Consider the following 24,868-nt stretch of genomic DNA (forward strand, 5'->3'; position numbering starts at 1 on the left):
TAGTCAGGCCTGATGGGATGGGTGTGGGGAGAGGCGAGAGCGAGCTTGGAAGGTTGCAGAGACATCTTCCTCCCGGGTTAAGGAGCTTTGGGAGAGGAAGGGTGGCAGCGAGGTTGGGGAAAGCATGTTTGTGCTTCCCGGTCCACCTTGCCTGTCCAGCTGCCCTGGGCTTCCTTGGGGCGTCTGTGTTCACATCCATTCTCTGAAGTCCCTTGCCCCCACCCACCGCGGCTGCCCACGCAGCTCCACCTCCTGAGCGACCCGAGGCACCCGGTTATTGCAGTCTTTTATTTGCTTTTTGCGTCTTGGAAGCGCGTGGGTGGGGAGGGGGTTGAGGACAGGCGGCCTAGCGAGATTCACACCAGTTGGTCTTTTTGCAAAAAAAAAAAAAAAAAAAACAAAGCCAGAGAAATTATTGTTATCCCCTTTTCTCTGCTCAAGGCTGGTACTTCCCGGTCCCCGCCAGAGGCAGTCGCTGTCGCTGTTCCAGTCCTGGCGGGGACCGCAGACCGGCACCGAGTCCCTACCGGGACCGGGACCAGGACCAGGACCGCAGGGATTCAGATCCCAGCCTTTTACTGGTCATTCCGGTTTTGCAGGCGTTCGCTTGAGCCCCCGGTCCCTTCCCCCAATCCCTCCTCACTGGACACAGTCCGGAGCGCAGATCGGTTTTATTGGGAGAGACGAGTTTAGAAGGAGAGCTTGTGCAAGGAGGGAGGAGCTCAGACCTGCTGAGAAATCCTTTCCTAATGGACGCGTCTTCAGATACTAAGTAAAAGTCCTAACAGATAAAGCTCTGGCCGCGACGCTAGGGTGTCGGGCAGGGGGAGCACAGAGGCAGAGCAGGTGCGGACGCCCGAAGTCCAGACGGGGTGGGAGGGCCTGGAGCTGCCCGGGTGGTAGGGGTCGCCCAGTTTCAAGGATCAGTCGGAACCACGCAGGCGTGAGTCAGCGCAGCCCTGGGGGCCCTCCGCCCCTTGGGGGGTGGGTCGTCTTTGGGGAGGGGAGTCTAGTGGAGTGAGGGCGGGGAAACTGGGCCAGGCTGCACTTAGCTCGAGGGGCCTCGAGGACTCTCCGCGTCTCGGGAGACAAGGGCACTACACGCACTTCACAAGGAAGAGCTGTAAGGCGCTGACCTGGGGCGGGCGCGCGGTCACCCGGAGGACGCCTGGGCTGCCGTCAGCCCTCCTGGCCGCCCCACCAGCTCACTCAGCCGGCGGACGGCAGAAGGCGCAGGCCCCCGGTCCCCAGTCTGCCCCCAGCGTCCCTTGGGAACAGGGAACTTCGCGTTCCGCTGCGGAGCCGGGCCCCTGAATTGGGAAGTGGGGGCAAAGCAAGGCAGAGAAACCGAGCCCTTGAGTCTCTGGGTGCAGCGGGGGCCCGAGAAGCCTTCTTTCGATGTCCAGGATAATCGTTGCTTCTCCTTCTCCCCCCTGGCCTGAATGGAGCGCTCCGCTTATCCCCCCCCCCGCTCCTAGGGCGCAGTGGAACGTTCCACTGCCCCTCCGGTCCCGGGCCGCGTTACGGGGGACGCTGGCACTGTTGCCAGGGAAAGCCCCGGACGTGACGGCTTTGCGCGACCCCGAGCAGCCCTCGCCGCTCCCACCCGTCCTTCCCCGGCGCGCTGTCCTCTCACACCCCCTTGCCTTCCTCGCGGGTTCCAGGCTATCGAGAAGTAAACAGCGGGAGGACCGAGGCCTACGGAAGCGGGCCAGGTGGGCGTGTGCCCTCTCCAGGGGGCCTAGGCTGCTGCGCGGGGGTCGTCCAGAACCCCTGCTCGTGCGAGGCTGGTGTGACGCTTAGGAAGCTTCAGGGCTTGGGGACCCTGCCCACTGCCTCTCTCCACCCCCTCCCCGCCGAGCGCCGACTTGGGGGCGGGACTTGAGGTGCGCACGGGCGCATCTGCGTGGCCGAGGGGTGTGTTCGTGGGGAAAGGACTGGAGTTTGTGGGAAGTAGGTTATTTTGTGGCAGGGACCGGCTGTGGGAGCAGGAAGGGGAGGTTTGATGGCCAGGCGTCTGTTGTGATTGGGGGAGGAGTCGTTGTCTCCCTCACAGGCTCTCATCTCCCCCCTCCTCAGGCGGGAGCATGCTGGGGCTCTGGGGGCAGCGGCTGCCCTGCGCCTGGGTCCTGCTCCTGTTGCCGTTCCTGCCGCTGCTGCTGCCCGCGGCCCCCGCGCCGCACCGCGCTGCCTACAAGCCGGTCATTGTGGTGCACGGGCTCTTTGACAGCTCGTACAGCTTCCGCCACCTGCTGGAATACATCAACGAGGTCTGTCCGGGGCCGCGGGGTGGAGGGCATTGAGGGTGTCCACAGAGGCTGGGGAGGGGGAGGGCGGGGGAGAGCTGAACGCGCTCCTCTGGGCCTGCCCGGTTCCCTGCTGGGGGACGGGAAGGCCTGGTTCCAGCAGGGCACCCTCGGCCTGCGGTTGCTGGCAAGGGGGAGGGGGGACGCTCACAGCCCTTCCGCGGCGGCTGCATTGCCCCCTCCTCACAGACACACCCTGGGACTGTGGTGACAGTGCTAGATCTCTTCGATGGGAGAGAGAGCTTGCGGCCCCTGTGGGAACAGGTGCAAGGGTTCCGAGAGGCTGTGGTCCCCATCATGGCAAAGGCCCCTGAAGGGGTGCATCTCATCTGCTACTCTCAGGGTAGGCAACCCCTCCCCCAACTCCTGAGCCCTGTCTGAGGTTTCATCCTTGCGTGGGAAAAGCTGCCAGGTGTCCCCTCTTCTGTGCCACACTGCCCAGAGAGAGCCCTGTCACCTGGGCCTTTCCTTGGCGTTGGGCTTGTCTCAGGCTCCTGTATGGGAGGGAGGCTCCTTCTTCCTGCTTAACTCTTGGTTCTTGGACTTGAGGGCTATGGGGTGTGTAGAAGCATCCCAGAGTTAGCATCAGGCAGCCTGGAACCTATTCTGGCTGTGCCACGGGGCGTGTGACCTTTGGGGTCAGGGCGTATCTGCCTTCTCCTAGTCTCCTTTATGTGCGTTGTGGAGGGGGGAAGAGTAGGGCTCCAGTCTCTCGGCCTGGCTGCCCTTGAGACCCTGCCCAGCCTTGGTGTTCTTCCTACAGGGGGCCTCGTGTGCCGGGCCCTGCTCTCTGTCATGGACGATCACAATGTGGATTCTTTCATCTCCCTTTCCTCACCACAAATGGGACAGTATGGAGGTGAGTGGGCACTGTGGGCTCCACCGAAGGCTTGAGTTTGGTAGGCACAAGGTTGGTGGCCACTTGGCACTGCCGCTGCTCTTTTGCCAGACACAGACTATCTGAAGTGGCTCTTCCCCACCTCCATGCGGTCCAACCTCTACCGGATCTGCTATAGCCCCTGGGGCCAGGAATTCTCCATCTGCAACTATTGGCACGGTGAGTTGGGGGTGCTGAACGGGGGGGCCCACGGAGAGGGCATCCTGGAGGGTGAGGGCTGTGGCTCTCATCTTTACACCAATAGTGATAACTTGCATTTATGGAGCAAGTCCTATCTGAACAGGCAGCATTGCAAATGCCTTCTGTTTATCACCTCATTGCCTCGGAGTCTCTATCTGATGCAGGGGTTAACACAGCCTGTCTGTAAAGTGCCACATAGGAAATGTTTTGGGCTTTGTAGGCCATAAAATCTCTGCCATAGCTACTCAATTCTGTTGCAGTATGAAAACAGCCATAGACCTTATGTAAATAACATGTGTCTGTATTCCAGTGAAACTTGAGTTACAAAAACGAGTGGCAGGGGTGGGCGTTTTGGCACAGTGGCTTAAGCTGCGCATATCGAATATCGTAGCACCTTGTTCAAGTCCTAGCTACTACGATTCCTATCCTGCTTCCTGCTAATGCACTGGGAAGGCAGTGGATGATAGCCCAAATACTTGGGTCTCTACTACCCATATGGGAGACCTGGATGGAGTTCCTGGCTCTGGCTTGGAATGGAACTTTGCTTCCTTCCTTCCTTCCTTCCTTCCTTCCTTCCTTCCTTCCTTCCTCTCTTGCTTTCTCGCTCTCTCACTCTTTCCTTAATTTATTTGACAGGTAGAGTTATAGACAGTGAGAGAGAGAGAGAGATAAAGGTCTTCCTTCTGTTGGTTCACTCCCCAAATGGCCGCCATGGCCGACGCTGTGCTGATCCGAAGCCAGGAGCCAGGTGCCTCTTCCTGGTCTCCCATGGGGGTGCAGGGGTTCAAGAACTCGGCCATCCTCCACTGCCCTCCCGGGACTGGAAGAGGTGCAACCAGGACTAGAACCCGGTGCCCATATGGGATGCCGGCGCCACAGGTGGAGGATTAATCAAGTGAGCCATGGCGCCGGCCCCTGGAAGATTTCTTTCTTTCCTTGTCTCTGCCTCTGTCACTGTGCCTTTCAAATAAATATATCTTTTATTTTTCTTAAAAAAGATTTTACTTATTTATTGGAGAGACAGAGAAGGAGAGACAGAGAGAAAGGTTTACTCTGGTTTATTCCCCAAATGGCCGTAATGGCTGGAGCTGGGCTGATCCATATGGGGTACTGGCCTTGAAGGCAGAGGCTTAGCCTACTATGCCACAGCACCAACCCAAATACTTGGGTCTCTACTACCCATGTGGGAGAATAAATAAATAAATAAATCTTAAAATCTTAAATCTTAAATAAATAAATCTTAAATCTTTAAAAAAAAAAGTGACAGGTTAGATTTTGCAAATAGGTCATTGACTCTACCATATGGCTTTGGATAAGTTGCTTACTTTGCCGTGACTCAGCTTTCTTGATTTGTGAAATAATAACAGAGCATGAACCTCATGGAGCAGTTGTCAGGTTAAGTAAGTTAATGAATGTGATGTTCTTTGAACAGTATCTGCCTCCTAGTAGGTGCTGGATAGTCATGCTTGCTTTCATGTTAATAATTACTGTTGCTGGTGTGACAGGGCTAACCGCCCATTACTGTAGCCTCCTGACTGGTCTTGCCGCCCCTTCATCCTCCCCTGACTGTCCTGTAACTGCTGTTTGTCCCAGACCCTCACCATGATGACTTATACCTCAATGCCAGCAGTTTCCTGGCCCTGATCAATGGAGAGAGAGACCATCCCAATGCCACTGGTGAGACCCCCATGCTCCTACTTGGGTCCCTCTTCCTGCTTCTCTGACCTACTGTGTCCCCCACTCTGACCTGACCTGACCCCTGTGGCTGACTGAGGCTCTCTTCTTTCCAACCCCCACACAGCATGGCGGAAGAACTTCCTTCGTGTGGGCCGCCTGGTGCTCATTGGAGGCCCTGATGATGGTGTTATTACTCCCTGGCAATCCAGGTAACAAGGGACTGCGTGGCCTGAAGTTTGGCTAAAGACACTGCCTAGGCCCCATCAATCTCTGTCTCACAATTGGAACTGGCCTGCTCTTCCCACTGTTAACGCCTCCCTACCCTCCACTCATTCTGCCGCCCCAGACCAAATCCTGGAGGTTGTACCCCAACCCCTGTGTCTACCATGTCACTTCACTAAGTCCTACTGGCCGATTCTACTTTCTCTCCATCCCTGCCACCACCCCATCTGAGTAAAAGTTTGCAATTTCCAAGTTCTTGGGAAGTGGCAGAGATGGCATAGAGGGCCCCATGTACTCTTCACCCAGTTTCTCTTATGCAGTTACATCTTGCCTAAGTAGAGCAATATCAAAACCAGGAAACTGGTATTGGTACAGTGTGTGTGTAACTCTATGCCATTTTGTCACATTTCCTACCACCTCTTTTTTTTTTTTTTTAAAGATATATTTATTTATTTGAAAGTCAGAGTTACACAGAGAGAAGGAGAGAAAGAGAGAGGTTTCTATCCGTTGGTTCACTCCCCAATTGGCTGCAACAGCTGGAGCTGCGCCAATCCAAAGCCAGGAGCCAGGAGCTTCTTCTGGGTCTCCCATGCAGGTGCAGGGGCCCAAGGACTTGGGCCATCCTCTACTGCTTTCCCAGGCCATAGCAGAGAGCTGGACTGGAAGTGGAGCAGGTGGGACTCGAATCCGGCCCCACCGCCTCTTTATTTACCTAGAATATGCTCACAGCCTCCAGCCTCTCCTTGTTGCCCTCAGGAAAATCCGAGGCTCTGTGGCACTTTGTGCCCGCCTCTGTTATAGGTGATCCGAAATGTCACCTGAGCTACTTCAGTTGCCCAACAAATACTGCCCAAGCATCATGTGCCCAGGCACTGTTCTGGGCCATGGGGATGTACTGGTCAGGAGAAGTGTCCCTCGTGGCTTACGTTCTAGCTGGGGACAACAATACGTATTGTAGAAAAGTATGCCATGTGGGCCGGCGCCGTGGCTCAGTAGGCTAATCCTCCACCTTGCGGCGCCGGCACACCGGGTTCTAGTCCCGGTCAGGGCACCGATCCTGTCCCGGTTGCCTCTCTTCCAGGCCAGCTCTCTGCTGTGGCCAGGGAGTGCAGTGGAGGATGGCCCAAGTGCTTGGGCCCTGCACTCCATGGTAGACCAGGATAAGCACCTAGCCCCTGCCATCGGAACAGCGCGGTGCGCCGGCCGCAGCGCGCCTACCGCGGCGGCCATTAGAGGGTGAACCAACGGCAAAAAGGAAGATCTTTCTCTCTGTCTCCCTCTACTATCCACTCTGCCTGTCAAAAATTTAAAAAAAAAAAAAAAAAAAAAAAAAGTATGCCATGTGGTGACAAAATAAGGCAGAGGAAGGGATCGCAGGATGAGTGGGACTCGTTTTGCATGGTGGCTAAGGAAGTCTTCCTGGTTTGCACAGACTGAAGGACGTGAGGGAGGAAATTGGGCAATGGTCTGGGGACAGAATGACCCAGGGAGAAAGGGCACCTGCAGAGGCCCTGGGGCAGGTGTGAGGAATAAGGAGGCCAGGATGGCTAGAGCACAAGGGGCTGGGGAGAGGGTGGTAAGGAAGTGAAGGAGGCAGCGGGGGACCAGTTATGTGGAGCCTGTGTTGGCTGAAGTGAGGCCCTTGATTTTATATTTATTTTTTATTGTGATAAAATTTAGTTAACATAAAAAATACTATTTTAATTCACTTAAAAAAAGATTTTATTTATTCATTTGAGAGGTAAACTTATAGAGAGAGAGAGGGAGAGACAGAGAGAGAGAGGTCTTCCATCCGCTGGTTCACTCCCCAAATAGCCCCAATGGCTGGATCTGGGTCAATCTGAAGTCAGGAGCCAGGAGCTTCTTCCAGGTCTCCCATGCAGGTGCAGGGGCCCAAAGACTTGGGCCATCTTCTACTGCTTTCCCAGGCCATGGCAGAGAGCTGGATTGGAAGTGGAGCAGCTGGAACACAAACTGGTGCTTATATGGGATGCTGGCACCACAGGTGGAGGCTTAGCCTACTATGCCACAGTGCTGGCCCCTATTTTAACTAATTTTTTTTTAAAGATTTATTTATTTATTTGAAAGAGTCACACACAGAATGAGAGGCAGAGAAAAAGGTCTTCCGTTTGCTGGTTTACTTCCCAATTGGCCACAATAGCCAGAGTTGTGCTGATCTGAAGCCAGGAGCCAGGAGCTTCTTCTGTGTCTCCCACATGGGTGCAGGAGCCCAAGGACTTGGGCCATCTTCTACTGCTTGCCTGGGACATAGCAGAGCTGGATCAGAAGTGGAGCAGCTGGGACTCAAACCGGCGCACTGCAGGCAGCAGCTTTACCCGCTTACACTACAGCGCCAGCCCCTATTTTAACTCATTTTAAAGTGTACAGTTTATGCTGTGTAAATGCATTCATATTGTTGTGCAACCACCCCCACTGTCCATCTTCAGAACTTTTTCCCCCTCAAACTGAAACTCCACATCCATTAGAGGAGAAGTCCCCATCCCTACCTCCTCCCAGCCCCTAGCAGCCAGGGCCTTTGATTGTTTATTCTGAGTGGGATGGGAGCCTGTCGGAGGTGCTGAGTGAAGGAGTGACACCCCTTACAATGCCACAATAGTTCAGTTGCAAGGGATAGGTTTTACCTACGTGACCTCATTTCACCCTTGCAGCCACCTTGTGACTGACAGCAGCAGCTCATTATATGCACTTGTTCATGTCCCAAGGCACTGTTTTGAGTAGTTCTCCCACGTTAGCTTATTCAACCCTCACCAGAACCCTGCAAGGTAATTCCTGTTATCTTCAATGGACATAAAAGGACGCAAAGAGATTAAGTAACTTGCACACATTTAGAGAGTAAAGTCGGGCAGTCTGGGTTTTAGCCACAATGTTTTACCTCCTCTCTCTGAAGGAGACCGTCTCATCTCAGACAAGGAGAGTAAGCGACAGATGTAATGTACTCTGCAGAGAGTAGGGCAGAGCTGGGGTGGCAGTCCAGGTCCCTGTGGCCCTACTGCTGTCCTATGCTTTCTGCCATCCAGCCCCTCCACAAGGCCCCCAGGCCCGCCCCCACCCCCTCCACTTACCCCGCTGTGTCTCCTCTCTGGGCCTTTGCTTCACGGATCCCCTTTTTGCCCAGCACAGCCTTCCCTGGGCCAGGGTGGGGCGAGAAAGCCTTTGCCGATGCTCTGGAACTAGGAAGTGGCCTATCCCCTTAGCTCCCACAGCCTGCTGGACTTAGCACTGTTAGCATTTATGTTATTTGTGGTCAGGATTCTCTCAGTGCCTGCACTAGTGAAGTATTCTTTAATTTTAAAAAATCTTAAGACTTTTTTATTTTGAAGTACTTTGTACTTGAGGTTACTGCAGGTGACACTGTGGCGCAGTGGGTTAAGCCACTGCCTGCGATGCCAGCATTCCACGCCAGAGTGCCTGTTCAAGTCCTGGCTGCTCCGCTTACCATTTAGCTTCCTGCGAATGGACCTGGAAAAGCAGTGGATGATGGCTCAAGTACTTGGGTTCCTGCCACACACATAGAAGACCGGATAGGGTTCCAGGCTCCTATCTTTGGCATGGCTCAGCCCTGGCTGTTGTGGGCATTTGGAGAATGAAACAGCAGATGGAAGATCTCTCTGTGTCTCTCTTCTCTCTTCTCTCTTTCTCTCTCTCTCTTCTCTCTTCTCTCTTTCTCTCTCTCTCTCTGTCAAAATAAATGAAAAATATTTTTTCCCAAAAAATATTACCAAAATAGTACAAAGCACCCTTGTATATTTTTAGCTAGATTTTCAAATGTTAACATTTTACTGTGTTTACATTAACATCTTTTCTGCCTCCCAAAAGTCCCTAAGTAAATAAATACATATTTAAAAATTTACTTATTTGAAAGGCAGAGTTACAGATCTTCCATCTACTAGTTCACTCCCCAGATGGGCTACAATGGCCAGGGCTGGCCCAGGCTGAAGCCAGGAGCCTAAAATTCTATCCTGGTCTCCCACACGGGTGCAGGGGCCTAAGCACTTGGGCCATCTTCCACTGCTTTTGCAGGCACGTTAGCTTGCAGCTGGATTGGAGGTGGAGCAGCCAGGACTGGAACTGATGCTCATATGGGATGCCTGTGTTGCAGGTGGTGGCTTAACTTTCTGTGCCACAGTACGGGTCCCCTAAATGTATTTTATGTTTCCTTGTATATGGTAATATTTAGTTATATTTAATATAGTCAGGGCCGGTGCTGTGGTGTAGTGGGTAAGGCCGCCGCCTGCAGTGCTGGCATCCCATATGGGTGCTGGTTCGAGACCTGGCTGCTCCACTTCTGATCCGGTTCTCTGCTGTGGCCTGGGAAGCAGTGGAAGATGGCCCAAGTCCTTGGGCCCCTACACCTGCATGGGAGACCTGGAAGAAGCTCCTGGCACCTGGCTTTGGATCAGCTCCAGCTGTTGCAGCCATTTGAGGAATGAACCAGTGGATGGAGGACCTCTCTCTCTCTCTCACTCTTTCTCTCTCTGCCTCTCCTCTCTCTGTGTGACTCTTTCACATAAATAAATAAATCTTAAAAAAATATAGTCAACATTTAAATATGTGTTCCCTTTGAAAGTAGCTTGCAGACATGATGTCTATCTCTAAATACTTCAGTGCATCAGTGTACATAAATGGAACGTTTTAAAATATGTCCATTAAAATATAAAAAAATACATCCACAGTACAATTATCAAAAGCAGGAAATTAAAACAGAGACTGTAATCTATAGACCTTATTCAGATTTTTTCAATTGTCTTTGTAAGAAAGAAAAAAAATCCGATACACAATTTATCTCAGGATCATGTAACATTTAGTCATCATCCCTCCCTCCTTTTTTAAAGATTTTTTTGAAAAGCAGAGGGGAGGGCCTTCCATTCACTGGTTCACCCCTCAAAATGGCTGCTACCGCCAGGGATGGACCAGGCTGAAGCCAGGAGCCAGGAACTCCATCCAGGTGTCTCACATGGGTGGCAGGGACTCAAATACTTGGGCCATCCTCTGCTGCCTGCGAGGTGCATTAGCAGGGAGCTGGATCAGTAGTGGAGCGGCGGGGACTCCAGCTGGCAGTCCGGCTCCAGAATGGGATGTGGGTAGCCGCTTAACCAGCTGTGCCATGATGCTCACCCCAGTTGTCAGACTCTAGTCTCTTTTAATCAGGAGCAGTTGCTCAGTCCTTGTCCATGACATTGCTATTTCTGCAGCATATGGACCAGCTGTTTTGTAGAATTTCCTCATGACCGGATTCGGGTTATGTATATTTGCTGAGATGTCCTCAGTGTGCCATGTCCCGAGGCACAAGATGCCCAGTTGAGTGTCCCCCTGCTGCCTGCATTCCTGAAGGACCTTGGCCCACCTTGGTTTTCTCCAGCTCTCCTGATAACCTCCTCCCCACCCCCGAAATCTCTTTGTAGCTTTTTTGGATTCTATGATGCAAATGAGACGGTCTTGGAGATGGAAGAACAACTGGTGAGCTCCCTGGGGTCACTTCACCCATTGCGCCCCCTCCTTCCAGAGCTCTCCCTGTCACTGATCGCTGCATTGAAGGGTTCACCCTGTGGGGAGGGGGCCCCGGACACCAGCAGCAACTGACTTTGTCCCTCTTTTTATCTTTCTTCTATGTTTCACCGCCTCGAAGGTTTATTTGCGTGACTCTTTTGGGTTGAAGACTCTCTTGGCACGGGGGGCCATAGTGAGGTGTCCGATGGCCGGGATCTCCCATACAACCTGGCACTCCAACCGCACCCTCTACGATACCTGCATCGAACCCTGGCTCTCCTGAGGGTGTTCTCGGGTCCCTAGGGCCGCCCCAGCGCAGAGCCCCAGCGGTGGTCTTGGAAAGCAGTCAAGCTCCGGCATGCTTGTGGCCACCTCACAGCTCCCACACTGCCCCTGCCAACCAGGGCTCCCAGAACCTCCGCCCCCCCCCCCCCCCCCGCCCTGCTCTCCCGTGAATGACAGGTCCTGGTCTTCCCTACCTCACGTCCTCTTGTCGGGGGCTGCTCCATGCTCTCCCTTTCTCCCAGAGCTGAGGTTGGGAAGTGGGAGGCAGGTTTTTAACTTGTGACTGCTGCTGCTGCTGCTCCAGATCTGGCTGTACAGGAGGAGAACGCAGCCCCTGCCCACCCCAGGGGCCTCCCTCCGGGCCACTCAGGACATTTTTAGCTTCTGTCCTCTCATGTCCCCTTTTCCTCTGGACTGCCCTGTTCGTCAGCCTTCCTCACCCCCAAGAGAGACCACCCATGGGAGTGGGGTTCTGAGGCTCCCCTATGGGGACAGTTATGTTGTTGAAGTGTCAGTGTTGGGGAATATCTGTGGCCTGTGAGGCCCATCTCAGGTTTGGGGATCCCCCAGTCCCTATGATCAGTGTTGGGGTACCCCTGGGAGCCTAGTTTCTTTGAGGCCCCAGCCCCTCTTTTAACTACCCTCGAATGGGTATTACTCCTGTATTTATGGGAATAAAGTTCCATTTCCGCAGTGCTGCTTGGCTCATTTCCACATGAAGGGGACCTGGCTCTCCAAGCAGGGTGGGGATGGAGAGCCCAAGGCCTGGGTGCCCGGATGCCTGGTGCGGGGCGGGGACCCCCTTGGTGTTTCCGCTCTCTCAATGCCCATTCTGTGTGGGTTCCTGATTCTCTGCGGGTTCTTTCCTGCTGAAGACAATTCTCTTCCTGTCCCAGCCTCAGATTGGGGGGCTGAGCCCGGGGCTTCAGTGGTGTGCACGGCCACAGCCTCATGGGTAGAACAGCCTCATGGGTGGAATGCGCCCGCCATCCCAGCCTAGACGAGGGGGCTGAGGGTCAGGGTGGGCATTCGTCGCGCCCCTTTTCGACCTTTGTAGGTCGAAGCTGGGTGAGGGGCTGGACAATGAGCCTCCTTTTCCTTGAAAGAAGGAATTTTGACTGGGACAATAGGGCCCTGTCTGCTGTGGCATGGGGAGTGGTGACTGACTCAACTCTGGCCCCTAAGCCCTAACAAATGTCATCAAGAGATGGGGACAGTTTTCCCCTTGGTGCCCTGCTGCCCTCTGTGACAACTTGCCCTTCTTTCTTCAGCTGATCTTGCTGCTTCTGGGACCTGAGCCACTTGCGCATGCGCGTTCTCTCTCTGCCCCTAATTCTGCCCCAGAGAGCTGGGTTGAAGGGGTGTGTGTGTGTGTGTGTGTGTGCGTGCACTGGGGCCCACAGAGCCAGTAGCTCTGCTGCCTTTGGGCATCTAGAAGCAGGGGGCTCAGAGGGTGGATATTTCCAGGGAGCCTTTTGTTGCAGTGGGGGTGAGGGCAGTGAGACTTGACCCCATTGCATTGACCAGGCTGGAGCTGAGGAGGCGGCTTGTGGAAGGGGGCAGGAATGGGAGGACCCTGTCTGGCCCGGCCCCTCCTCTCCTTCCCAGCCTGCCCAGGCCCACCCACTAGTCTGAGTTTTACTGCTGCGGGACTGCTCTGCCTGAAGTCTCCCGGGAGAAAAGGGGAAGCCAGGTGGGGAGAGAATGTCATGGGGAGAGTGGGGGTTACTCGGAGTCTTAGCGTGGGTGGGAGTTGGGGGACACTAAGTTGGGAGTGTGTGGCATCAGGTTGTATGTGATGGTGTGGGTGTGTGAAGGTAGCAGGATGGTTTAAAGTGTGGCAGCTGCAGGTGCTTGGGTTTGTGTGTAAGGTGCGAAGGTGTACATCTTGGGTCTTGAAAGGATGAAGATGAAATTGTAGGAGGGCATGTTAGACAGGAAGGATAACACGTGTTTTGCAGAGAGGATGAGGGGCGGATAGGCTGCGGGGTGCTGGAATGTGGTGGGAGCCTGGATGCTGCTCGGTGGATCATGATATGCTAAAAGGGTGGTGCCAGTTAAAGGTACACACTGGTGCAGACAATCCAGGTGTGAAATGAGTGCCTGTCATTTCCTTAGAAGGGCTGGCAGACTGCTCTTGGTGGGGCGGAGACCACAGCAGAGGGAAGAGCATCCATTAATCTTTTCTTGCCTGCAGCCCTCGGAAGTCCGAAGTCAAAGAGGATCATGGGGCCTGGGGCTGAGCTGCGCACTCTCTTAGGCGGACTCTTCCTCTTCCTGCGACTGCTGTCAGGCGAGGGGGCCAAGGGTGGATCCCTCAAAGCGAGGTGACACAGAGGGGATGGGGCCGGGGTGAGGTCGTGCGGGGAGCCACTCCTGGGGGTGGGGCTTCACAGGAGGCATCTGCAGGGAGAGCTGGGAAGTGGGACTCCTGCCTCCCCAGACCCCAGCCCATTCAATGTCTCTCCGGCTATGATGCAGTCAGGGGGTCTGCGCCAAGCAGACACTGATGGTCCCGCTCCGCTACAACGAATCCTACAGCCAACCAGTGTACAAACCCTACCTGACCCTGTGTTCTGGGAGGCAGGTCTGCAGCACGTACAGGTGAGGGCCGGGGAGTTGGGGCTCCAGGCTTTCTCGAAGGGCCCCAAAGACCCCGATGCAAGCCCGAGGCGGGCGTTGTGTTCCAGGACCACGTACCGCGTGGCGTGGCGGGAGGTGAGGCGCGAGGTGCCGCAGACCCACACCACGTGCTGCCAGGGCTGGAAGAAGCGGCACCCGGGGGCGCTCACCTGTGAAGGTGAGGCCGGGTCTTTCAGGCCCTGCGGGCGGCGCGGGGGAGCAGGGCTCGGCTTGGTCTGAATCCCCACTCCCCCGGCCCGGCCCGCAGCCATCTGCGTCAAGCCTTGCCGGAACGGAGGCAGCTGCGTCCGGCCCGGCCAGTGCGAGTGCGCCCCCGGCTGGGGAGGGAAGCACTGTCACGTGGGTGAGTCGGTTCCCCACCCCCGCAAGCGGCGCGCGCGCCCCCGCCCCCGACCGCGTCCCCTGCTCAGCCCTCTGCTCTTTCCGGTAACCAGACGTGGACGAGTGCAGGGCCGGCGTCTCCCTCTGCTCGCATCGCTGTCACAACACGGCTGGCAGCTTCACCTGCGGCTGCCCTCACGGTCTGGTGCTGGGACCCGACGGTCACACTTGCACGGAGGGGTCCCCGGAAGCCCCAACTAGTGCCAGCATCCTCAGCGTGGCCGGTGAGTGTAGGTCACGGGGAAGGCCCGAGGCCAGCGCCAGGGCGGGCAGGTGGTCACCCCTCCTTCTCCCTTGCCCTAGTTCGGGAGGCAGAACCGGATGAGCGCGCCTTGAGGCGTGAGGTTCGTGAGCTTCGAGGGCGCCTGGAGCGACTGGAGCAGGTGAGCAGAGGCGCTTGGGGCCAAGCCTGCGGCGTGGAGGGCCCCATCACCAACACCCCGAGGCGTCTCTTGTTCCTAGTGGGCCAGTCAGGCCGGGGCCTGGGTTCGGGCGGTGCTGCCCGTGCCGCCTGAAGAGCTGCAGCCAGAACAGGTGGCAGAGCTGTGGGGCCGAGGCGACAGAATCGAATCCCTCAGCGACCAGGTGCTGCTGCTGGAGGAGAGGCTGGGCGCCTGTGAGTCCTCGCGCTTCTCCCTGCCTCCACACCTGCTCTGCGGGAGCCCCTCCCCAGTCCCTCTTTTCTAGAAACCCCTCCCCCAAGCTCACGGGCTCCCTAACGGGCCCTGATTAGCCTCACTTCACTGCTACTGGGGGGAGGGGGCTTCATAGCAGTGCCACACTGCTGGGTGAGTGGCAACAGTGCACATCCAGGCTGGAGGCAGGCCCCCCCCCCCCCACCATGTTGTCTGTCCGCTTGTCATTAACCAGGTTCCTGTGAAGACAACAGCCTGGGCCAAAGCCTCAATCACCGATAAGGAGCTCCGCAGCACCCCTGCCCCCTAATTTATACAGAAACTGGACCCACTAATCCTCTGGCATTGGCCACCTGGGAGCTGCAGATAAGGCTACAGCAGTGCCGAGCTGAAGAGGGGGTGCAGGTTGCCCTGCAGCTGGCCCCAGTCTTCTGGCTGGGGGCAGGTTGCCTGGGCAAGGACTGCTTGTTCAACTCCTTAACAAACACAAGAAAATGCCCGATCTCTTTCTCTCTCTCTTTATTCTCAGTTTCTTGCTGTTACCCAGATAATGAATAAAAACCAACCACAAAAAACTGGGTCCCAACCTCTCCTTTTGCTCCCAGCCCACCTCCCCCATGGTGGGAACATGGAGTGGGAAGCCGGGCGAGCCCAATGCCACCGGGAGGAAATGAAAACTGGCTCCGAGAGGGGGAAACCTCAAAAGAAAGAAATAAATTAAAGCCCTCCTACCCCTCCAGCCAGGGTCAGTTCCTTCGCCCAACTCCCCAGGAGCAGGCGTGCAGCCCCTGATGGCTGCCTCTTCCTGCTTGTGTCTGGTTAGAATGGCACAGGGGGCCGGGACCACTGAAGAACTGTACCGTGGGGACGGGGGGAGCGGAAATGTGGAGATCAAACTGGCATTTGGGAGTGTGCTCAACCCTGGGCTTCTAGCAAGGGCAGGGATGAGGCCTCTGAGTTAGAAGAGTCCAACCCCCCACTGGCAGGAGGCTCCACCAGGAGGGAGGGTGCAGGTGCTGAGGAGTTCCCAGGAGGAGTCTGGGAGCAGTGTTCCAGGTATCGGCTTCTAGACACAAGGTGAGGAGTCCTCACATGGATGAGTCCACTGAACCCATGGACTTAGGGGCGGGGCGGGGCGGGAGGTGACTTGTTCCACAGAATGGATGAGTCCACTGGCCAGTGTGCCGTGGAGAGGGAGAGAGGACCACAAAGGAAGACAGTCCACTGGGGCTGGGCTGGGCTGGAATGTTCCCCACCCCCGTGTAGGCTGAGCCACTTGAGATGAGGGGGAGGTGACAGTCCCACTGACAAGATGGCGGGAAGTGGAAGCTGGAGTGGAGACTGCCCGGAGGCAGGAGAGTCCATGGGTGGGGCAGGGAGGAGGCAGGGAGTGGCCTTGGATCCACATTCACTTCAGAAGTTGAAGATTCCAAAGAGGAGAATACGTGGGGAGAGGGGAAACAAGAAAGAGGGCTGGGCCCAGCTTCAGGGCTGGCTGGGTTGGCAGGTGTGGGGAGGAAGGCGGGGTAAATGGGAGGGGAGCTCAGAGCCGGGCCTCGCTCACTCCCCCGGGCTTCTTCAGATAGTCACCCCCACCCCGGCCATCCGTGGAGATTTCCCGGAAAACGGTGAGCATGGAGTGCCGGACTCTGTCAGCCAGAGCTGGGACGTCATCTGGTGTCAGCCCTTCTGTGGGGACTGGGGGCAGCACACGCACCTGACATCGCCCTGCGGGGTGGGGGAGCACCATCACGGCCCGTCCACCCATGTCTCTGGCCACAGGGGGGCTACCTTCCAAGCAGTCCTGCTCCTCCTCCTCTCCTCAACCTTTGGTGTTCTTCCCCAGCGCTGGTCACCAACTTCCTCCCTCCCCCGCTCCGTCCCCATGCCTTTGTCAGACACCTGCTCTGGACCCGTCCAGCCCCCACTGTCTGGGTCCAAGCATTTGTCATGGGCATCATTCATTTCAACTTTGCACACATGGGCCCTGTCTTTCCTGCTGGATAGTACCAGCCCCTCTTAAAGGGAGCAGGTGCTACCCTACCCGCCATGTAGCAGAGTGCAGTGGGGGCTCAATAAACACTTCCTGGCTGACATGGGGTCTGATGTCAGACCCTGGGGACGTCTCAAGCCTCTGACACTCAGTGACATGACCCCCCCCCACCTCACAGGGTGTCTCCCTCCGGGCCTTCCAGCCACACCCCACCCGGGATGTGCTGAGTCCTCACCGGATGTGAAGCGGCGCTCCTTCTTGCAGTAGAAGTCTTGATAGGAGGACATGACTATGGGGACAATGGGAACCTGGGAGAGGGGTAAAGCAGGGTGAGTCCTTGGCGCCCTTCGGAGACCTGCGAGCCTGTCCCAGAAAGGAAGGAGTGCTGGGGGCTGGGGGCGGAGTGGCAGCAGGGGGAACGGTCATCACCTGGGCCTGCACTGCAAGATGGAAGGCGCCACGTTTGAAGGGCAGCATGGACCCATTGTGATTTCTTGTTCCCTCAGGAAAAACCCAGACCCTCACCTGGAGGAAAAGAGAGGTAAGGAAAACACACAGGCAGAGCGGTCATCGTGGGCCCTTGGCCCTACATATCAGCTTATTTACAACTGTTCCCATCCCTCTCCCTCCTCCCGGATTCCTGTTTCCCCAGGATGACTCACGTCCTGGGTGAGCAGGGTCTGGGCGACCTCAGACATGACACTGATGGCATCCCCTGTGCGCTTCCGGTCAATGAAGATGACTCCTGCTAGCCAGCAGGCCAGCCCAGCAGAGCCGGCCCACAGTAGCTCACGCTTGGCAATGGGCACGCAGCGGCCTGGCAGCACCTCCATCATCCCTTGGGTGGGGATGGGGGGCAGGGTGAGGATCAGGGTGCAGGCAGTCGCAGTGCACAGCCCACCCAGGTCCTCACCCACGCTAGAAGGAGGGGGAGTCTTGGTGGCGGGAGTGCCAAGTGAGGGGAAGGGCGACTAAAGGCCCATGTACCCTTAGGAGGGGAAAGAAGGCCGAGGAGGGAGTGAGGGGGAAATTGAGGACATTCTGGGGATGGCTCCAGGAGGGGGAACATGGCTGGGGGAGGTGTGCCCTGTGGAGGGGTCTTACCAAGCAGGTCAAGGGAGCTCTGGTGGTTAGAGACGACAACGTAGGGCTGCGAGGGAGGGAAGTGGTGAGCCCCTCGCACCTCCACTCGGATCCCATACAGGTATTTGACGTGGAGCAGCATTAGACGCAAGATCCTGTGGGGTCACGGCAAGGGGTCCCAGTGGGATCCATGGATGTCCACCTGCATGCCTCAGCTCCCCCCACCGTCCTGCCTTTTGGTCCTCTCTGCAGCCCTCCCCCCCTTCCTTGTCCTTGGCCTCTCCTGGTCTCATGCCCGCCCCCAACCCCTCGAGACTTCACCACTCACTTCGCACACTTAGGTCCCCCTGTCACCCACCACCCCGTGCCCCTCACTTCATGTTCTCGACGTTGCGTCCCCGCACGGCACACACAGGGATGGCAAGCACGGCCAGGAAGAGGATCCAGCCGTTGTAGAAGGCCATCTTGAAGAAGTACTTGGCACTGGGGCTGCAGAACCACAGGGTGGGCAGCAGGATGAGCAGCAGCAGGAAGAGCAACAGCAGCACCGTCCATGCCCCTGGCCACAGCTCCATTCTGGCCACCTGTGGCGGATACAGTGAGGGGCAGTTAGCTTGGTTTCTGCAGGGGAGCAGGATGAGCGACGCACAGAAACAGGCCTGGGGCGGTGCTCAGCAGACTAAGATAACAGACTGGGGCCAGTGCTCCCAGTGAAGCTTTCCCAGGATGGGCGGTGGGAATGTGGAGCCTGGACAGCTCTCCACGCCTCTCCCTGAAGGCTCCAGACATACACATGGACTTCAAAAAGCTCATGGAGAGCATGCGTTATGAAAAAAGGACACATGGGTTTCAAAATGTTTTTGCACCTAAATAAACTTATCTTCTAACTCCATTTTTCCTCAAAGTTTGCAAAGCACGCTTGTAGGTTGACAGATAACGGACAGGAGACATGGATATCCACAACTCACAGATGTGCAATCATAAAATGACAATCATGGCAGCTAACACTTGCTGCTGGTAAGGGTGTCACAGTAGTCTCTCCTTGTGCTGTCCAACACAGCAGACACTAACCACATGTGGCTACTGAGCACTTGAGACGTGGCTAGCCTGCTGGGAATGTAAAACAGACAGCAGGCTTTAAAGCCTGTATGTGAAAAATAGAACGTAAAACAGCCCATTGATCTTTTATATTGATTTCCTTTGGTATATGGGGTTCAATAAAAATATTACTAAAATTAGTTTTACTGTTTCTTTTTTCACTTTTTTTTTTAAAAGATTTTATTTATTCGAGAGGTGGAGTTACAGACAGGCAGAGGGAGAAAGAGAGAGAGAGGTCTTCCATCCTCTGGTTCACTCCCTAAATGGCCACAACGGCCAGAGCTGGGGCTGATCTGAAGCCAGGAGCCAGGATTTTCCTCCGGGTCTCCCACATGGGTGCAGCAGCCCAAGCACTCAGGCCATCCTCTACTGCTTTCCCAGGCATGTTAGCAGGAAGCAGGATCAGAAGTGGAGTAGCTGGGACTCGAACTGGAGCCTGTATGGGATGCCAGCGCCACAAGCGAAGGCTTAGCCTACTATACCACGGCACTGGCCCTTCTTTTCACCTTTTCTAATGTGACTACCAGAAAATTAAAAACATATGCAAGGGGCCAGTGGTGGCACAGTGGGTTAAGCTGCCACTTGAAATGCCAGCACTCTGTATCAGAGCACTGGTTGAGTAGTGGCTGCTCCCTTCTCATCCAGAATCCTGCTAGTGTGCCTGGGAAGGCAGCGGACTGACGGCCCAAGTGCTTAGACCCTTCCTCCGATGTGGCGACCTGGATGGAGTTCCTGGCTCCCGGCTTCAGCCTGGCCCACACCTGGCTGTTGTGGCCATTTGGGAAGTGAGCCAACAGATGGAAGACCTCTCTGTCTTTTTCTCTTTCTGTAACTCTGCCTCTCCAATAAATAAAAACAATTTAAAAAGACACATTTATTTTGGTACAAAAAAGTTTCATAACACACATTTCTGTGAACTCTTTGAAGGTACCCTCATATTATTTACATTTTTATAGGAAAAAGGTCCAGAGAGGTTAAATGACTTAGCTGAGGTCGTATCTCGTAAATTGCAGTTTCTAGATTAAACCTAAGCAGCCTGTGCTCCTACGTATACACAATACACAGCAGATGCAGTGAAAATGACAAAACACCAACAGACTTAACACAGATCGTCAGTGATAAGAAAGGTGCGTACAGATACACAGAGTCATATAACTGACAAGACACACACACCATTACCATCACATCCAGTGACAGTTAAAGGAACGTAAATGCATACCTAGAAAAAAATCTCTCTTCACCCAGGTGGCCTCCCCCACTCCCTAGTAAACCCAAGGACATACCTGAAGTAGCTACATTCACAGCTCCTGCCTCCACAGATAGGCAAGGCAAACAAATCCTACCACACCCTTCCAGCGACAGGCAGGCAATGTGGACAGGCAGTCCCAGCGTGAGGTGTCATCAGGTGAAGAAAGGAGGGCAGAGTGAAAGAGACATTCACGCCACCTTTGCTGGGCGACGAGAGGGCTCAAGAGGAAGAGGTGCAGGCATGAAGAACCTGCCCTCTATGTTCTTCCTCCTTCCTCCATTCTGCCCCAAGGCTGGGGGCAGGGTTATAATTCATAAAAAGGGTGTTCAGCAAATATCGGTTACTGCTATCAGGGCTACCACAGCAGGAAGGGCTGTGCTCAAAGGCAAGCCTACTGCCAGGGCTGAAGGTAACAGGCAACAGAGGAAGAAGACCCAGCTGGCTCGAAAGTGCCCACTCCCCCTGCCAGTCCATGCCTGCATTGTTTCTCTCCTGGACTATTTGCAGCAGCCTCCTAACTTCCTCTCCAATCCATCTCCCACATGGCAACCAGAGATTTTTTTATAACATGAATCTAAGCACTTCCCCGTCGTCTTCACAGGTTGACTTCTGCTTACATCTTCGACCACATTCCAACAAAAACACTTTTTCCTCCAAACCGGTTCCTTCAGTTCCTCGGACACATTGTGATCCTTCCTGCTTCTGGGCCTTGGACATGCCCTTCTACCCCTTCTCCTGCCTTGCACGGCTTGGTGTCACCTTTTGGAAGTCACCTTTCTGGACCTCTCTGAGACATTTTTCCTGATCCTTAGTTCTCAAGGTATAGAAATGCCAATTCTTGGGCCTCATCCCAGATCTACTGAACCAGAAATTCTGGGCACTGGGCCCACCAACCTGTATCTCAGCAGGTCCTCAGGTGAACTGATGTGTACTGGAGTTTGAGAACCGCCGATCTTAACACCACAATGAGTAACTGCTCACCAGCCCGGTCCTCTCCCCTCTAGGCTGTAAGCAGATTGTGGACAGGGATTCCATTCATCCCCAGGTCTACAAGAACCACTTGCTGTGCAGATGATAATGCTGTCTACACACCCACACAGCTACAATTAACGACAGAGATGCTGGTTCCTGATCACCGGAGCTACCCTCTCTAGGAATATTAACTACGAAATGAAAGGTCACTGGGAAGGTAATGGATGTGCTAATACCTAGCAGTAACCGGCTCTGAATCCACATACACAGTACAGAGCTGTAAGCGAAGACAGCGTGACAATCGGGAAGGTGTCATCTCCCACACAAGAGAAACACACCACAGGATCAACGCATGCACATGTCACAGGGGAAAGATGCTGCTGTTGTCAAACGGGTGCCAACAGTTCAAGAGAGGCTACGCAAAGCCCAGAAATAAACACAGATGACGGAGGTTCACAGCAGGGTTAATCCACAACACACATCAAGCCCCCCCGACACAGACTGTACAGAGCTAGTGTGTGTTGTGCGGGGAGACACAGGCCCAGAGAGATCAGCAGGGTCAGGCCCACAGGGATGTTGTCTGCGGACTTGGAGACCCGGTTACCGCCCTCTCTAATACTTGACATTAAGTGACTCTCTCCAGAGCAGAAATGTCTAAGGACTTTTATAAAGACAATGGAGCGCCAAATGGGTGAATGAACAGACGGCTCTCAGAAGAGATTTATGAAAATGAATAGTACGTGTGAGCAGAGGCCCATACATCATGGGTATTTCACGCAGCGGGGAGTGCACGTATGTGGCGAGCTCCTTAACCGGGAAAACACATGCAGCAAACGGGCTGACCCGATCACAACATGAAGAGTGTGCGCTGTGTGGCTAAGCCACGGGATCCCACACATGACGACGCCTGCGCAAGGTGAGATGTGAGCTAAAATAAGGTAAATAAACGGTACACGCCACAACAAACATGCAGAAATGTAACATGTGCAAGGAACATAAAGCCATGTAGTAAGTGCAATACAGGAAAACTCAACACATGCAGTACTTGGGCATGTCAAAAATGGAGGTGAGACAGGAACACACAAGAAAGAAGGGGCAGTTCTGACAGAGAACTCATCCCTTGTCCACAGCCTATGGACAGCACAGGAGCGCCCCGGCTGCACACAAGAGAGTAAACATGTCACAGGCACAGAGGCTCAAGGTAGAAAACATGGCCCCCACAAGGCATGTGCGTGTCAGCAAGGGTCCAGCCCCTGTGGAAGGCCACTGACAAGTCCGAGGTCCTGCGCCTCCGTGCCAGCGGAGGCGCCTGAGGGCATTCCTAGGAGGCCAATTCTGCTGGCCTTCTTCCCGTCCCCCCCCCACCCCCAAGAGTCATGTGGGACCGAGAGGCAGGAAAGGAGCAGGGGTATGTGTAGGGAATTCCCTGTCCACACCCCCCAGGCCCAAACCACCGGGCTTCCACGTCTCCTCCCTCCCGTGGCACTTCCATCCTGCCTCCCTCTCAGGCCCCCTTCTTCCCCCCAGCGACCATCTGAACAGTCGGCCCTCCCAGACCCCATCTTTCCCCCATCCCCGGCTCCTTCGGCACCCCTCCCCCCTCCTCCCAACCCTTTCCCGCCCACACCTCAGTGGGGTGGGGGGCCTGGGGGGCCGGCCCCCTCCCCAGCCAGGCTGCGGCAGCGGTGGTGGCGGCTGTGTCTCTGTCGGTGCCAAGGGGGCGACGGGACCTGGGGGTGTCCTAGCCTCGGCCGATGGAGGGGAGGTGGGCGTGGGAGGCTGGGCCCATAGCGGCAGGAATGGTGGGGGGTTGTCCCCCCAGCACCCTCCCTCCCTCCCTTCGTGCTGTCTCTCTGAGGGCTGGGGCTGCTGCTGCCGCTAGCCTCCCCCCTACCCCTCCCCAATGCTTGCTGGTTTCCGGGGCTGGCCAGGAAGTGGGGGGCGGTGATGGGCGGCCGGGCTTGCCAATAGCCTCCCAGAGACCCTGGCGTCTCCGCCCACAGTGCTCTCGCTAGCTCCGCCCCGGGGGCGCTCAGCTGGCTTCCACCGCTCGGCTCTGCCTGCCGGTCTTCGGTTCCAGCTGCAGCTCTTTGCCCTCAACCCCCTTTCAGCACACAGAGCTCTGTCCTGGGCTCTGTCCCTCCCTCAGCACGTTCCTTCTCAGTCTCCGCCGGTGTTCCTCTTACGGCCACTTTTACTCCGTCTCCTGTATCTACTGCTTACCCTCCAAGTCTTCCCCCAAACTTCCCTGTCCCCGATTCAATTCCAGACATTTATCAAGCACCGAGTTCACCTCTTCGCTTCTCCCCTGGGCTCCAGTCCGACTTCGTTGCCCTTCGCCCCCCTCCCCCACCCACCCTCTGACCTGGTACATGTCTCTCCCATGCTCTTTTTCACCTCTTTCCCAATTCCTTCCTATCGGTCTCCTCACACACCCCTCCCCCCAGCAGAATCTGGTTGCATCTTTCCTCCCAATGCTAATTCAGAATAAGCGTTGTTTCCTGGAAAACCACGAGGAAGAAGGCTGGCTCCTCGGGACGAGTTTGTATTCTGAACTTGAGAGCCGTGTATCCGGCTTCCCAGTCCTGCACCCGCGATCGGGAGCGGTCTGCCACTCCTCCCTGCGTGGTCCCCACCTCCCTCCAGTATCTCCTTCAGGCCTCCCTGTCCTCTGCACAACTCCCGACGGCTCATCTTTCCTTAACCTGGAGCCACGCGGGAGCTTTCGTCAGGGAGCCGGAGCACAGCGGGCCTTCACGCCCTGAGCCACACCTCTGCCCTGCCCGATTTTACACGCCCTGGGGAAGAGGATACGCGGAACACTGGCCGTGGGAAGGCTTGTTACCCAATGCTGTCCCCGGGGCCACAGGAAGAGTTACTGACTGGAGAGGCCCGAGCTCCCAAGGCTCCAGCCCAGGAAGAGACCCCTGAGCCGGGCAGATCACGAGGTGGGGGGAGGGCCGCCTGGAAGGGGGCGAGCTCTGCCCCTCCCTCCTCTCGCAGGGGCGTGCAGCCAGGCCGCTTATGCTTCTGAGGTTTAAACGAGAGCCGAAGTCGATTCCGTTCCGCTTCGTGTCACATTATTAAAAAAGAGGTGGGCCTCTAACTCAGGTCTGCTCCGTAAATCACCTAGAGGGGCGGGCTGAGTCGTCCTGCCGAGGGAGTTAACACCAGCACCGCAGACCGACATCCGCACCATCCAAACGTCGGGCTAACCCCAGTTCTGCTGCCTTCACTAAAAGGTGCTGGGGAACCCGAGTTCTGCGCCCTACGTCACCCAAGCAGGCCGGAGCCATTTTGAACCCTGCGACCCTAGTGTTTGCCGTCTTTTCCGAGCTCTCCGCTGGCGTTCCCGATCTCGGCCAATCAGGGCCGAAGGAATCTGCCCAATCAGCCGAGAGAGCCCACAATCGAAGGACCCGGATGAAGCCAAGCCGAGGCCTTTGAACTGCAAGCCCCGCCAATTGTAGCGCAGTCACCATAGCGACAAGGTTGGAGTGAAGGGGTGGGACCCGGGAGGCTCAACTCTCACAGGATTGGCCAAACTGGCCAGCCGCGTGCTGCGCAGACGCGTTTTGCCTCGCCACCATTTTCCGTCGAGTTCCGGCCAATCGTTTGCTTCGGAGCCATACGCTCCAAAGTCCAATAGGAATCCGCGCATTCTCTGAGAGAGGAAGTGAAGGAAAGATAGAGGCTTATAGTGGGCGAGGTCTATGTAGTCTTGAGCCAATTGCTTCT

At 55.7% G+C, this 24,868-nt stretch overlaps 3 protein-coding genes across 7 annotated transcripts; 2 read left to right on the forward strand and 1 right to left on the reverse strand.

The window, feature by feature from the left end:
- The first annotated feature begins 1,028 nt into the window (after nucleotides 1-1,028).
- On the forward strand, nucleotides 1,029-11,201 carry PPT2 (palmitoyl-protein thioesterase 2). 2 transcript variants are annotated; one of them, XM_062185907.1, is made up of 9 exons: nucleotides 1,029-1,123; nucleotides 2,080-2,270; nucleotides 2,496-2,649; nucleotides 3,070-3,165; nucleotides 3,256-3,363; nucleotides 4,978-5,061; nucleotides 5,186-5,270; nucleotides 10,707-10,761; nucleotides 10,931-11,201. In XM_062185907.1, exons 2-9 carry the CDS (start codon nucleotides 2,088-2,090, stop codon nucleotides 11,072-11,074), a joined length of 909 nt encoding a protein of 302 aa, XP_062041891.1. In that variant the 5' UTR covers nucleotides 1,029-1,123; nucleotides 2,080-2,087; the 3' UTR covers nucleotides 11,075-11,201. The 2 variants fall into 2 exon arrangements, with proteins under 2 accessions (XP_062041891.1, XP_062041890.1); XM_062185906.1 differs by lacking the exon at nucleotides 1,029-1,123 and adding an exon at nucleotides 1,502-1,715 and having other exon boundaries at nucleotides 10,931-11,200.
- A 665-nt stretch (nucleotides 11,202-11,866) lies between these two features.
- Nucleotides 11,867-15,245, forward strand: EGFL8 (EGF like domain multiple 8). Of its 2 annotated transcripts, XM_062185909.1 has the most exons (8): nucleotides 11,867-13,403; nucleotides 13,558-13,680; nucleotides 13,767-13,876; nucleotides 13,967-14,062; nucleotides 14,154-14,324; nucleotides 14,404-14,483; nucleotides 14,563-14,716; nucleotides 14,971-15,245. In XM_062185909.1, the coding sequence occupies exons 1-8, from the start codon at nucleotides 13,303-13,305 to the stop codon at nucleotides 15,015-15,017; spliced, it is 882 nt and encodes a 293-aa protein (XP_062041893.1). In that variant the 5' UTR covers nucleotides 11,867-13,302; the 3' UTR covers nucleotides 15,018-15,245. The 2 variants fall into 2 exon arrangements, with proteins under 2 accessions (XP_062041893.1, XP_062041892.1); XM_062185908.1 differs by lacking the exon at nucleotides 14,971-15,245 and having other exon boundaries at nucleotides 14,563-14,964.
- On the reverse strand, nucleotides 15,238-24,434 carry AGPAT1 (1-acylglycerol-3-phosphate O-acyltransferase 1). 3 transcript variants are annotated; one of them, XM_062185911.1, is made up of 7 exons: nucleotides 24,260-24,434; nucleotides 18,187-18,395; nucleotides 17,833-17,966; nucleotides 17,391-17,566; nucleotides 17,158-17,253; nucleotides 16,964-17,036; nucleotides 15,238-16,463 (listed from the first exon to the last, which is right to left on the reverse strand). In XM_062185911.1, the coding sequence occupies exons 2-7, from the start codon at nucleotides 18,384-18,386 to the stop codon at nucleotides 16,279-16,281; spliced, it is 864 nt and encodes a 287-aa protein (XP_062041895.1). In that variant the 5' UTR covers nucleotides 18,387-18,395; nucleotides 24,260-24,434; the 3' UTR covers nucleotides 15,238-16,278. The 3 variants fall into 3 exon arrangements, with proteins under 3 accessions (XP_062041895.1, XP_062041894.1, XP_062041896.1); XM_062185910.1 differs by lacking the exon at nucleotides 24,260-24,434 and adding an exon at nucleotides 22,758-23,007; XM_062185912.1 differs by lacking the exon at nucleotides 24,260-24,434 and adding an exon at nucleotides 21,053-21,232.
- Nucleotides 24,435-24,868: the final 434 nt, after the last annotated feature.

This window comes from Lepus europaeus, chromosome 3 (genome assembly GCF_033115175.1).
Source record: "Lepus europaeus isolate LE1 chromosome 3, mLepTim1.pri, whole genome shotgun sequence".
In the NCBI taxonomy this organism is placed as follows: domain Eukaryota; kingdom Metazoa; phylum Chordata; class Mammalia; order Lagomorpha; family Leporidae; genus Lepus; species Lepus europaeus.